The 13,689-nt window shown below is 39.3% G+C and overlaps 1 protein-coding gene across 1 annotated transcript in view; it reads left to right on the top strand.

Moving 5' to 3' along the window:
* The first annotated feature begins 1,481 nt into the window (after positions 1 to 1,481).
* NOX3 (NADPH oxidase 3) overlaps positions 1,482 to 13,689 on the top strand; it is a 43,987-nt gene continuing 31,779 nt past the window's right edge. Inside the window, exons 1-5 of the mRNA XM_076335518.1 lie at positions 1,482 to 1,526; positions 2,197 to 2,292; positions 2,498 to 2,608; positions 4,450 to 4,534; positions 13,064 to 13,209. Of these exons, the coding sequence (XP_076191633.1) occupies positions 1,482 to 1,526; positions 2,197 to 2,292; positions 2,498 to 2,608; positions 4,450 to 4,534; positions 13,064 to 13,209 (483 nt within the window). The remainder of the gene's footprint in view (positions 1,527 to 2,196; positions 2,293 to 2,497; positions 2,609 to 4,449; positions 4,535 to 13,063; positions 13,210 to 13,689) is intronic.

Raw genomic sequence — 13,689 nt, forward strand, 5'->3', positions numbered from 1 at the left:
AGGACAAAAGAGGAGCTAAGACCTGGTCAGCCAGGAGGACCTTCCTGCAGTGGAGCTGACCATGTTTCAAAGCAATCTCTTCCTTACGCCAATTGTTGCCAGTTCCACAATGTAAGGGAGGCCAAGAGGAAGGGATTCCCTCTGGAGTACTGCAGAAAAGTCAATAAATTGTTCTCCTCTCTTAGTAAAGGCAAATCAGAAAATGTGCTCTTCACCTTGAATATAATCATGGTGCTGGCTGCTCACATAACCACCTGCTAAAGAAAAGTCTTGAACAGACTAACAGCATTGTCTGTTACACTGGCCTCTCAAAAGGTTTTGATCTTGCTGAGAGGTAGTGAATCCTGCTGACTTATTTTTGCAGATGGCTCGTTAGATCCTCGCAGGAGTAAACGTCGGAGGACAAGTAGGCTGAACAGTCCTCAGGACAAACCCAGAGGAACAGGAACATCTGGTTTTATAAATAAAAGCAAATCTGAAAAAAAATGGGTAAGCTCTAGCCCTGGAGAGTGTTTGTGGATTGTATTTGGAAGAGGCTTGTATTTCCTGAGTACCTTAAGTCCTGCCAAAGTAATGTCACTTTGCAGACAAAACGTGGGAGCAGGGTCCGGAGCACACGGAGAGCCACAGCACCTGCGGGGCTGCTCAAGCCACATGCACAAGTAAGTTTCCTAACCCTTCTGTGCTCAGACCTCCAAAATAGGCATCCTCTCCTCACCTCACAGGTCATGGGTGAAGGCAGATGATGTTTGTGAGGCTTGACAGAGAAGCCCAGCAGGAAATTAATTGTTACTTCTCTCCTCCTGGCAGGGAGGGAAGGAAGTAGGATTCGTGTCCTTACACCAAGAAATGTAAATAGGTGGGAGAGAAAGTAACTGCTTATTTTATGACTGCAGCCAAATGAATGAAAAACTATCATGCATTTTAACATTGTCATAATCTATATTCACAAGAAATCCAGATGAATGTTAGAGGGGCACCCTTTATTCTGACAATTCCCAACTTCTGTCTGAGTGACTTTGCCACTGCCAAGATCTTTTAGCAATGCTCCCGTCTTACACACACATAAGGGATGCTCTCATGTGCTACTAAACTAAAAGACAAATCATGAAGAAATGTTGCACTCTGTTCAAACTGCAAAGACAAAGAAAAAAAACCCATCCAAATACATGCTAGTACAAGACGACAATTTAATGACAGCATCTCTCATTTGCTGAGAAATAACTCTGGAGAGAGAAAGGACTGGACAATGACCAGCATTTTATTTACACAGGTCATGAGACATGTCACTTGGGTGATCTGTTCCTGTCAGGCAGTTCTTAATTAGAAAATTCCTAGACAGAGCTCCTGCTCCCACTAGGTGCTTATTAAAATCTAAAGACAAAAGGAGTTAGTAGAAAAGCCTGAGGAATGGACGGAGAACTCAGGTTACACTGGAAGGCAAGAGTCAGCTGCTGCTAGCATAGGGAGAGGCACTCAGGATGGGATGCTGGATTTTGAATGAAAAACTCTCAGTGCTGTTATTAGTGAGTATTTTTAGCATTACAAAAATCTAATTGGATATATATAAATATTTTAAGCTTGTTTAAAAGACATTTTATGGTTTGCTTACAGTAATACTCCCAAGCTTAATGTAAAACTTGCTATAAATTATTCAGCAGCCTTTTTATAACTAGTCTTAAAAACAATTTAAAGTCTTACTGTTTTATTTTTAATTATTTTTAAGTCTGTGTACTTTAGTCCTCAGATAAAGGGAACAGGGCGTTGCAATTGTAATTGAAATTATATTCTGAATTATTTTCAGAGGCTTTGGTGAATTGAGTATGGGGGACAGAGAAAGGAATTTCCTCAGCTCCTAACTCACTCCATTTCTGGAATTCTTTAATTTTAGCTTTTATTGCCTTTTTAGAAACCAGGATAAGCCCTGTGTTTAAGATCAAGTTTACCATCACACAGTAAATGTCATCTATATCCTCTACTGGGGATGTGGGGATAGGACTATAATCCTGCATTTGCTAAAAGATAGCCTCATTCCAGCAGGCATTTGTGATTTCTATCAGCTGTGATCAAGAACTGCATTGCACACTGATTTTGAAGTATCTCTCAGATACTTTCTAAAACTATAACCATAACCAGTTTTATATGCATTAAAAAATACTGTAAGTGTCACTAATCTGTAGCCTGTCTGCTTTGTAGCTGGTGTGGCTGGGACTGAATTTCTATTTGTTTATTGATACCTTCCACTGGTATGAAGACAAAGATGCTTACATTTATACACGGATTATGCTGGGAGTAAGTACAAGTTTGATTGTTAAAGGGCTCCACAAGAAGAATGTATGCATAGTCTGATTTTATTTACATCCTTCATAGTAATATTTTTGATGCTTCAGCAGTAATTTTCCCATATAAGAGTATTATGTTAATATAGTATTTTCTTTCTTTTGCACTTCCTATACCAAGCTTGTAATTTAATTTCTTTATACTGTTATATGTACAGTCAACCCTGGCTTGGGCAAGAGCTTCTGCAACGTGCCTTAATTTTAACTGCATGCTAATCCTGTTACCAGTCAGTAGAAACCTTATTTCATTCTTAAGAGGAGCAAGCATTGTAAGTACCATTTCTCAAATAGCCATATTATCCTCCCTTTTTTATTTCCGTAGTTCAGCAGTATTATCCATATCAAATATTTTCCAAGGAATTTAAATTTTTGATAGAGAAGTCTGTACACTATTGCCTAGTTATTACCATTTAAATTGTCAGCATTCATGACTGAAGAGAAACAAATGGCTTGTTTAACACAGTGCTCTAAATTCAACACTGATTTTGGCAGCCGCTGCATAGCATGGTGTCATGAAGTGAAAAGTGAGGAGCTATAAAAAAGGGACGTAATAATGCAACTTGGCCAAATGGAGAAAATACGCATCTATCATGTGTATCCTGTGTAGCTGCAAAGTGAAAATTGGAGAGAGAAAATGTACAGATAGATAAAAGTGTCATAAGGATAATAAGGAACATGTTTAAACCCTTCTGTCTGAGCGGCCACCATTCAGGTCTTCCTTTCTTGTAAGCATGTGTTTTTGTAATGGAGTGGTCATCTGCTCAGAGGCATTTACATTAACCTCGGCATCACGCATAGGAAGTACTTAAGGCTTTAGCTCTACTAGCTATAGCTTCAACTTGCAGTGAATTATTATAGTCAGAGCAATTCCAATACCACATTTGGGTAAAAAATCACTGATCACTTCATGACTCCAAGAACAACAGGAATTTAGAAATTGTAATATTAATTTATTTTATTGTAAGCTGGTTCTTATTTCAGTTCTGCCTCTTTTATTCTTCAGAGATAGTTACATTTCAAGCAGTCTTTAGGTGAGAATCTACACTGTTTTATAATTGTTTGAGTCCAGGAGCTGAGCATTTAAGAAAAAAAAGTCTTGTTGGACTTCTGAATCAGTTTGTGAATTAACATAAAATATATGCATGCCCACTTAGATGCTGAGTAAGAACTCAGAGAACTGGAACTCTTCTCACATATAATCAATATTTTGCTCTTCTGGACAATATTCTGCTCTTGAGGAGCATGGTACAGAGCAACTTGACTGGCTCCAGCACGGTCAGCAGAGGGCTGGATCCAGTGACTCTCCGAGGAGGTCCTGGTTCTTGGCATTGCACCCCACGGTGCTCCAGATTTTTTGAAGACTTGTTAGCTGGGAAACAATGTGGATAAATGCCAGGATCTTTGGCATGGCACTGTGCCAGGTCAAGCAAGCAATCCAGACACCCACAACACCATCCAGAGACGGAATTAGGTCCATGAGGGCTGTCTAGGTTCCAGCAGAGTGTTAGTTTTGGCTCACCACAGCCCGCCCCGGCCCCAGGCTGGCTTTGCATGGAGGCACCCAGCTGGCCATGAGCACACCACCTTCGAGCACTTCCAATAATGGGAAGATGGCTGTAATGCATAAGCATGCAGCCACCTGAGGTCTAGACAGCCTCACCCTCCTGGGGTGTGCATTTCATGAAAGCAGCTAAAATGTTTTCATTGCAAGCTGGCTTTGCAATGAAGTTGCAAAGCCACAGTTCAGTTGTGTTCATGCAGCTAAACCTGAGCTTGCAAAGCAGTGGTGGCCCAGCCTGCTGTCCCTTTACCAGCAAATGAGTTAATCATCAGCCCGGATAAACCACTCACAAATCACAGCTAAATGTAGCAGTTTTATCAAACCCGTTTTTGACCCCCTACATAGGCTGAATAGCTTAAGAAATCCTGGAGTGTCACTAAGCCGAAAACAGTTACCTGAGCCCCAAAGTTAAGGCTAACCCAAAACTTCCACTGAATTCCTTCAACATTCCATTTTTAAATGTACTGAACTCTTCTCTTCTCCTCTCCAAAATGTGATTTGTAAATAGTGATAGGAATGATATAAAACAAGTTCTGCTTTTTCATGAAGTGCTGTGGAGGAGCAGTGAGAAGACAGCTTGACAAAACCATCGCATTTCACAAGATGGTTGCCTATGGAATAGCTGTAAATGCAAGTAAGCTTATTTATTTATTTATTTGCCTTTGAACTGTTTTGATTTTCTGCCTAATGCTGTAATCCCCATCAGCTCTGAGACTTGCTATTTTAGTGCAATCATTTGGTGACTACAGCTTTAAATAGGTGTAGGCGTCCCATCTGATTAACCATTTGTAACTTTTTTTGCTTGAGAAAGGTTTGACTGTTAAGTCAATAAATTTTCAACCTTGATAGTAACTGCTAGTTGCCATTTAGTTAATGTGACCAACCTGTGTGCTCTTAACATTTAGTGTAAATAACTTCCATTAAATCCCTGAGAGTAGATGTTTGGGGAGATGACATAGCATTACAGTCTGATTTCCTAAGGAAATGGTGCTTACGAGTTACACCGTTCATCTGTCCACTGCTACATTTTCTTCAATAATTTTTCAACCAGGTAATAAATTTAATCTGCATTTGAGACAAGCAGCTGTCTCAAAAACATTAAATTCCTAAATATTGGTTTTTTAAATAGGTGATGGTTACAGGGAACTAATGGCCCCCTTGAGGGAAAAACTGCATTTTGAGATCAAAAGTTATCTGTTCTGCTGGTCCTACTGACTTACTGAGCTATAGATGTTTGCTCACCTGGCTGGGAAGAAGACATGGCACCTTCCTGTTCCCCAGGTGGTTAAAGGACCTGGAGAAGACTAAAGCTTGTAGGAATTCAGAGGACATGAGGGGAACAGGAGATAGCATGGGGAAGAGGGATGTGCAGAGAAGGAAGAATGAGGAAGGACATAAGCACATAGAGATGGAGAGGTATCTGGGGCAGATAGTTCTCTTAGAAAACGTGAAGGAGACATGGGAATTAATCAGGGTTATTTGCAAGCATAAGACATTGCATGGTAACTATTCTACCCCCAGGCTGTCAGGGTGGATCCTGGTCCCAAAGTTTTTTTCAGTTTAAATGAGGGAGCTGCTTTTCTGTGTATAGGCTGTTAATGTCCCCATGCAGTGAGACAAGAGTGCCATCAGGAATCAATAGCTAAAATTTGTCCTTTGTATGTAGTGCTAAAGAATTCAGAGGGAAAGGCTGGGGGACGAGAATGTGCATCTTATAGTGTGCTATGATGATTTACTTATCTGTCATGTCCATTCATTTATCAGAGTTCAGTTTCAGCACAAAGCAGATTCCTACAGAACGCAACATTGCTTCTTTAATTAACAAATCAACCCAGGAATGTAAATTAACCAACTTCTACTTGGTGTATAATTTGTCATGCTCCAAAAAGAAAGTAAAACTGTACAGTTTAACCTTTTATGTTTTTGGTTTTTACATTCATATAAAAATGTTTGCTAGTTCATTAAGGTGGACAGTTTGGGAAGTGCAAGTCTATCAGAAAAGTGATTACTTTATGGCTTCAGTAATTCCAAGGATAAAGACACAGGAGCTGATGTGAAATGACAGAAACCACCATTATTTAATTCTGTCACTCTCTAGGGAGAAAATGAGGGTTTATTGTTGGGTTGTTATTTGTGTTGGGTTTTTTCCCAGAATATAAAATGGACAAATAGCTGATGAGGTATTTGAGGAAGAAAACAAAATACAGGGAAGTCTAATGAACAAAACGTGACAACTTATGAACTCATGCTTCCCTAACAGACAAGTGAGAAACAACTATCATATTTGGGAAAACACTACATCACTGCATAGTCAGACTTGGGTAAAGAATGGTCAGAAACTCAGTTGCCTGAAATTAAATTTCAAATTCATTAAAAAAATACAATCTACAGCACATATTGTGACAGAAAAGCAACGTTTCAGAGTAAAGAGGTACCCACAAGTATATTGAGTCCCTTTGTACAAAATCTAACAGCATTAAAATGATGTGTAAATAGATGCCATTTTCCTCTCAACTGACACATTATTTATCCAAGTACTACCTATATTGCCTTTTGTTACACAAAAGCATAGTCAACTCCTATTAGTCTATTGCAATTTAGTAATTCTTAGTTAAATGAATGTTCTCCCCTGTATGATCAATAGCCTAAATGTGGCAGCAAGAAGTTAAACCAATTTGCAGATCAGATCAGTAAGCTTAGCCTCACAATATAGAATTGTAGACTCCTTTATTATTAAAGTAACACGTATTCATCTCAGCTTGCCAGGTGGTGTTATTCCAGCATATTTATTTAATAGCGTGCTAAAAATAGTGCAGCATTAGTATTGTCTGGCTTCTAACAGGCAGACAGCTCAGCTGAGGTGCATGTGGCCTTGGAAAAAGTACATCTGTACCTTTAATTTTTCATCAGCTCTAATACAAATTCAAGAGCAGGCTTTAATTGGTCAGGTCATAAAGGGATATAATTAGAAACTAGTGGAAGAGGGAAGTTGGAGGAAAGAGAGAGAGTAAACAATGCTATCTATAATCAAGGGCATCATTGAAAATTCAGTAAAGGGAATTCTGCTTAGTTTGGCTTCCTGTGTTCTGCATGCCTGTGTGTGATAAGAGCTGTCTGGGAGTTATTCACCCACTAATAAATCTTCCTTATAGACCCGTAACTCTGCTAGAATACAATCATAGCTTCATGCACTCTCAGTTTGATCAGTGCAAGTCATTCTATGCTTTCTAATGCAAAAGAGACTTTTCTGTTGAGGCAGTTGTCTGAAACCTAAAGATATCTACAAGAGAGAGTACATAATGTTTTGTACAACTCCCCCCTCTTACCGTATTGTTTTTACCCTCTTAAGAAGGTACATTAATACATTTTCGGAAGTGGGGAGTGTTGGGGGGATATTTTTTTTTTACTTTGACATACGGTGAATATTTTGAAGAACAACCTGCTTCTTGTGTTGTTTTGATGTCTGCAGAAAGGTTATATAGATATATTGCTCCAATAGTCTTTGAATTATGATATGAATAAAGCCTAAGCAATTAAGGGAAAGTAGGAGAAGGACAGCGAGGTTCTTTGTAGTTAGGCTGTTTGAAATGGTGGTTCCTGCTCCTTAAAAATTCCAGCAGTGAGATTTTCTTTAAAAACATGCAAAATGCAGACCGAAGTATAGTGATGCCAGGTGTGTTTGGCTTCTGACAAGCGCTGAAAAATCTATAGCTAAAAATACTAGAAAACTTTTCCATTTTCAGCCACGTTTTGGTAGTGGTGGCTATGTGAAGGGCTTTGGTGATCTGAGTCACATTTTTGTGTAAGCAATGAAGTTTTCAGGGAAGCAGATGCTTATCTTCAAAAGAGGTTTAGCTGATAAGTCAGTGTTGTACTTCCAGAAATTACAGAAAGTCAAATTTCCATTAAACTGCATTTTTTTCAGTTAGATTGTTTAAATCCATACTTAGTGCACATACTAGGAAGGAAACTACATTAAATTAAAGATTATAAGCTTCCAGCTAGGATAAAAAATGGTCCAAGTCATGTTCTTCTTTGATGTTTATAACCATTCTAAAAAAAAAAAATCCAATGCAAGTATGTGTGTGGTCACTATTGTTGTAATTTTTACATAACCTGCACTTTTTTAGTCCACAAAGACAGCATGAAGCTGAATTAAGGGTTCTGTGTAACTAGAAATGGCACAAGGCAGTGGGTGGCAAAAGAACCCAGGCTTGGTCAGGGGCAGAATTCCCGGTGCCTGATTTAGCTGCTTGCAAAGCAAGAAAGGCCAGGATTTGACCCTTTGATTTTATCATGACGGGTTGGTTAACTAAAACATTTAACTGCTAGCAGCAAGCTCCAATTTGATTATTATCCTGTACAGGCATGCAGAAAAAGAGAGAGTGAAATCTTGTCCTCAGATAAACACATGCAATTTCTGTTTAGTTCAATGAGAGTTGTGCATGCTTCACTGAAGGCACAATTGGCTGAAAAAGACTAGCTAAACTGACCAGACTTTCAGGATAATTTAATTACTACTCTTTGTATTTAAGAATATGTACAGTAAACACCATGCTCCAATAGCAACCCTTTTCCTCCCTCCCTCCTTCCAATAAAACCTTTTATTTGATCTCAGAAGTGGACTAGATAGAACATCTTGGGGTCAAATACAAATTAATGTATGTTAAGTGCTTCAGAGGTTCCAGATGTTGTTAAAAACAACAGTCAAAATCCTTCAGTTTTCATGCACAGTTATAAAAAAGAACTTTGTTTAAAAGATTGCATGATTTATTCCGTACTTTATATTTGGTCATGCAAAATGAAGAAAAAATTTAGCTGAAAATCCGGAGATGTAGTACCTTAAACTTTGCCCTCGTGGTTAACTTAGGTAAGTGGTGCAGGGAAAAAAACCCAACTGTTGTAAGATCAGATTTCACAAATCTGCATATGAATGTTGGAATTGCTTAGTAAATTCTATATGCTGCAGATGCAAAGACCTTCAGAAAATGCACTTTAGGGATGTAAAATATTTTAGCTAATGGCAATGTATCCAGTGCCAGACTTTTTAGTCTGCTACAACTATTGTACATTAAATGAACCACAGTGAAAATGGAATTAGATCTTTGCATTACTCTTACCATCCAGCTATAATTCATTTTTAGATTGCATCATTTTTTCTTAGGAGCACACAAAAACCATCAGAAGTATTAATCTAATAACACTCTAGGCAATATTTAAGATCATGGGAGACTCAGGTAAACCACCATATTCAGTACATCATTAGTTTGAATGTTAATATTTTCCAGTGTATCATTATACTCTGTACATTAACAGCTACCACAGAATAGCTTGCAGGAAAAAAAAACCTCTCCTGTTCATTCTAGAAGTCTTCTATGCTTGTAATATCCTTTATCTGTTAGATGAAAGCTGGAGGGAATGTCACCCAGAAGGGAAGATGTGGTAAATCCCAAAAAAGGTATGATGATGTTTCCATTGACAGTAACACTTACAATAAAGCAGAACACTATGCAGATGGACAAAATGGTGTCCTTTAATAGCCTGCAGAAAAATCTTACTAGGTTAAGTTGCAGAAAGCAGATCTCTTCTTCCAGGAAAAAGTTGCAACATGACTACTCTTCACTAAACCTTAGGCTCGAGACCTTCTTGGGAAGCTGTATCTATTCAACCCAGGTTTTTTCTGTTCAAGACTAGAAATACTCTGTTAGGAAATGTGGACCTCTGTCTGTCTGGAAGAAACTACCACCTCATTTCACTCTCAACACTCGGCATATACAAGATAGCACTAGGTTTCCTGTCGCTGCTGACATGACTAGAATTTGTACAAATCATATACAATCCTGCACTTTAAGTGCAAGATTTCGTAGCCTTCTAAACAACAGAAATGTCATCATTTCACATGAAGACTTCACAATCTGCAGTATCACTTTTTAAAAAATCTCTGTGTTTTGAAGGTAAAAGAGAGAAAGCATGTTATGCTATGAACACAGATTCAAACCTCCACCTCTAGTCAACGTTGATATTTTAAGTTAGCAAGGATAGTCCAAAACCTGCAGCTTATAAGCTGCAGGGAACCCTTGGTAAAACAACACTATGGCTCACAACTGTGTGAAACTCACGTGGTCCCAAGGCTATGGTGACTACTACATCATATCAGAGTTATAAAGAGCGTCCTGCAGTATAGAGGACAAGAGGCCCAAGTACCATTAACTGGTCGCACCAGTAATGACTAGCAGATGCCAAGATATAACTGCTCAGTAGAAGTCCGTTCAGAGATTCATTGTCAGGGCTTTCCATCCTTTGAAAGTTTTCTCTCCTCTTTCCCTTAGTCCAGTACCGGACTACGTGCAGCATGTAACTCCACAACCTACCGCAGACAGCAGTCCGTTACCCCGCACTCCTGTTCTCTGAGTGAGCTCTTTCAGATGTCAGAGAAATCAGGTCCTCATCAAGCAATGACTTGGTTCCCTTCCAGCTGGATCTGATAACGTCCTTACCAGGCCAAAACATCTGTTCTGAAAGGAGCCCCTTGTAGGAACAGTTCCCCCCTTCCCACTCAGCACTTAAAAGTGCTGTTACACTTAAATATATAAACAGTGTGTTTATATACTGCTTATACATCAGTTGTATGCTGGGGAACAGATTGCCACAGCCCCCACACAGCTGCCACCTAAACCCTGCAGCTCAGAGCCTCTTGGGTTTTTGGGTTTTGACAGTCTGAATCCACACATCTCACTCGCTGCTCGTGGTCTAGTGTAACCTTCCTTCCAGCGTCCCGGCGCTGCTGAGGTGCTGGGTGCGCTCTCTCACGTGCAAGCTCCGGGGAGCGTCTCCCGCCTGATGCTGGCCAGGTTGTTTCACATGCAGCACCTAATCCATAACAATGTACGCAGGACATGCCGGGTCACTGAGTCCAATACCCTCTAAAGCTCACAGTCACGTCATATACGCTATTTCATAAAATGACCAACCTTCAGCTGAAAGCTGCTTAGATTGCTTGATCCCATTATCCCATTTATTGAAAGGTTATTTTAGAGTCTCATTCCTTTGATGGCTTGAATCTGTCTTCTAATTTCCAGGCTCATTTTATCTCTGTGCAGTTCATACCCATTTGGATTCAGTCTCCATTCTGCTGAAGCTATTCCAGCTTGTAGAAATAATTTATTATTCATTGGGCCAAAGATTCAGAAAAAATGGGAGCTTGATTTTGCAGTTTGGGTGCTCAGGATATTCACTTGGGATGCAAGTGTCAATAAACATTTGATTATTTTTGTTAAGGGTTTCATCAGGAGACAGCTCAAAAGAGAATAACCAGTCAGTCCAGTAACTAGGTCATGTGATTTGGTTTAAAGCCCTACTTTAAATTTAAAGTAACAAGGATTTTAAAACAGCTCTTTCATCTCCCAGTGAGTATCTAAGCATGGGGCAATGAGGTGAAGCAGGTGTTAGGGAGTGGCGGGAGGGAGTCCCTAAGCTAACATTATGTTTTAAATGAAGTGCAACCTGACAGTCAACCAACCACAGCACATCTACTGCTCTAGAAGGATCACCTCAGAAGAACAGCATGAAAATAATCTCTCTCCAGCCTAGGCACATGGGCTAACCTACTGTTGGGGGTAAGAATGCAATCTTCTCCTTTTTTGCACTGGCTGCTTTAAGCACTTTCATGGCCGGTATCCTACCTTAACTCATATTCCCATGCTGCAGCTCTCCCCAGGCGCTGCAGAGGAGCTGAACTCCGGCATGCATAGTGAGAGAGCTCACTATGTGGATAGGCACCTAAAAGACTTAGCAATACCAAAGTCCTTATGCATTTAATCCCATGTTTTCATCTGTGATTACACAGTGACTAGCACAGTAAGACATTACTTTCGTGCAAGTAGTTACAATTAAAAAAAGAAAAAAAAAAGAAAGAAGAAAGAAGGAAGAAGAGAGAATAAACAAGAGAGAAGAGGAAAAAAAGAAAACCGAAAAAAGAAAAAAGGAAAAAAAGAAGAAAAAAAGAAAAACAAAAAAAGAATCTTCTTTTGAGAGAATATTGTTCAGGGAAGCAGATCATATTTGGTTTACTACAACTACTGCCTTTTAGGAAGGTTTTGTAAATGGTCAGGGACAGGAACGGATACACACTGAAGGAGAAATGATAACAGCAAGCTAATGGTAAAAACTAGAAATAGCATATCCTAATAGCTCTACTGTAAACATATAATTGTTTTTCATTGTCATTTTTTCATCCTTTGGTGTTTAATATTTTGCATTAATTACAACTTTCCTGTAATGGATTTGAGAATCTCTCATATTGAAAACCGAAACTCTGCACCTAGCATGATTACACCTTTATCTATGTTAGCCAATAATAAAACAAAGTACTTCCTTTTTCCCTCTTTTGAAATTACCATCTTTCCACTCAGGAAAAGAATTACAGGGAAGTTCTTACTTCACCCTAAGACCTTTTTCTAAACTGACCATTTCATATACCTTTTGGTCCTGGTATATGGACCTGGTCCCCTCCTGTCCTTTTGGGAGCAGGACAGAAGTAGAGGTGATATGTTATGCTCAGGGCAAATCAGATCTAACACTGTGGTTCAGACTTCTCCCTTGAAATCATAGTTCCTGTGGCTTCCCCATGCTCCACCTGCATAAAGTAATGCTACAGCTACTTGTTAATAGGGGGACAGATTTTGGGTGCATCTTTTAAATATCCCTGGTGCAAGCTGCAAACTGGTCTATGCCCAAAACGGACAAGTTAGTGTCCTGCATAACAATATTAGACCATGGCACATCCTAGTATATTAATTAAAAAAATAAGAATTTTAATCAGTTTACCTCATTTTGAACAATTTAAAATCAGAGGCAAACACCTTTATATCATCTCTCAAGAGTCCTTTGATGACAGTGAAGACTGCAGGGCACTTGACTGTAAACATGGGAGGTGACCCTGAAGCTGCTCCTCTCCTCTCCAATGTGAAGCAGTTGCTTCATATTAGACATATATTTGATAAAATTTTCCTTTTATTGTCAGCTTAACCCATGCAAAGCTCTCAATTTATGCCCAAGCTTTTCAAATAGCTCATAGTGTGCTTAATGAAGTTCCTTCTGTGGAACAGACACTGTGGACACGTACAAGTGTGTCTAATTTCACACCACTCTTTCCCTCATGCAGCCATCCATGTTGTTGCCCACTTGATCAACTTCGAGCGGTATCATAGCAGCCAGTCGAAGGAAGCCGGGGAGTTACGGAATAAACTTTCTGGCCTTGGCAAAAGCCCAAATGAAAGCTACTTGAACCCAATCAGGACCTATGAAACGGTAAGCTGTCACTTTTTGGTTTTCCTCATCTAAAGAGTTTTCCTCTGTGGATTCTATTGTCGGTAAAACTGTATTTCAAAGCCTTTTAACCAGAGTGAGAAGGTGCTGCCAAAGGTTAACCTCAATTTCAGCTGAAAACACTTACTCAGAGCTGCAATTTTCAGGTTACTAAGCTCAAAGAAATGTCTACAGTATTTTAATTAGTTTGTCAGGAGACAGTTGCGGGGGGGGATAAGGAGTATTGTGAGTAGTAGACAATGAAATGTACCTGCAAAGAATTTTAAAAAACTAAACTAAACTATCAATATATGGAACAAACAACTTCTTTCCAGAAAGAAAAAAAACCAATATCACATAACAACATTTCTTTCACAGTTGCTATTTGTCTCTCCCCATGGTTGCGCAGTATCTTCCAAATCTGGGGGTTGATTCTGCCCTGTCACATGTCGAGTGTGGCTGCCAGGGAAAAGCACATGCAAA

The sequence above is a fragment of the Aptenodytes patagonicus genome, chromosome 3 (genome assembly GCF_965638725.1).
Source record: "Aptenodytes patagonicus chromosome 3, bAptPat1.pri.cur, whole genome shotgun sequence".
NCBI lineage: Eukaryota > Metazoa > Chordata > Aves > Sphenisciformes > Spheniscidae > Aptenodytes > Aptenodytes patagonicus.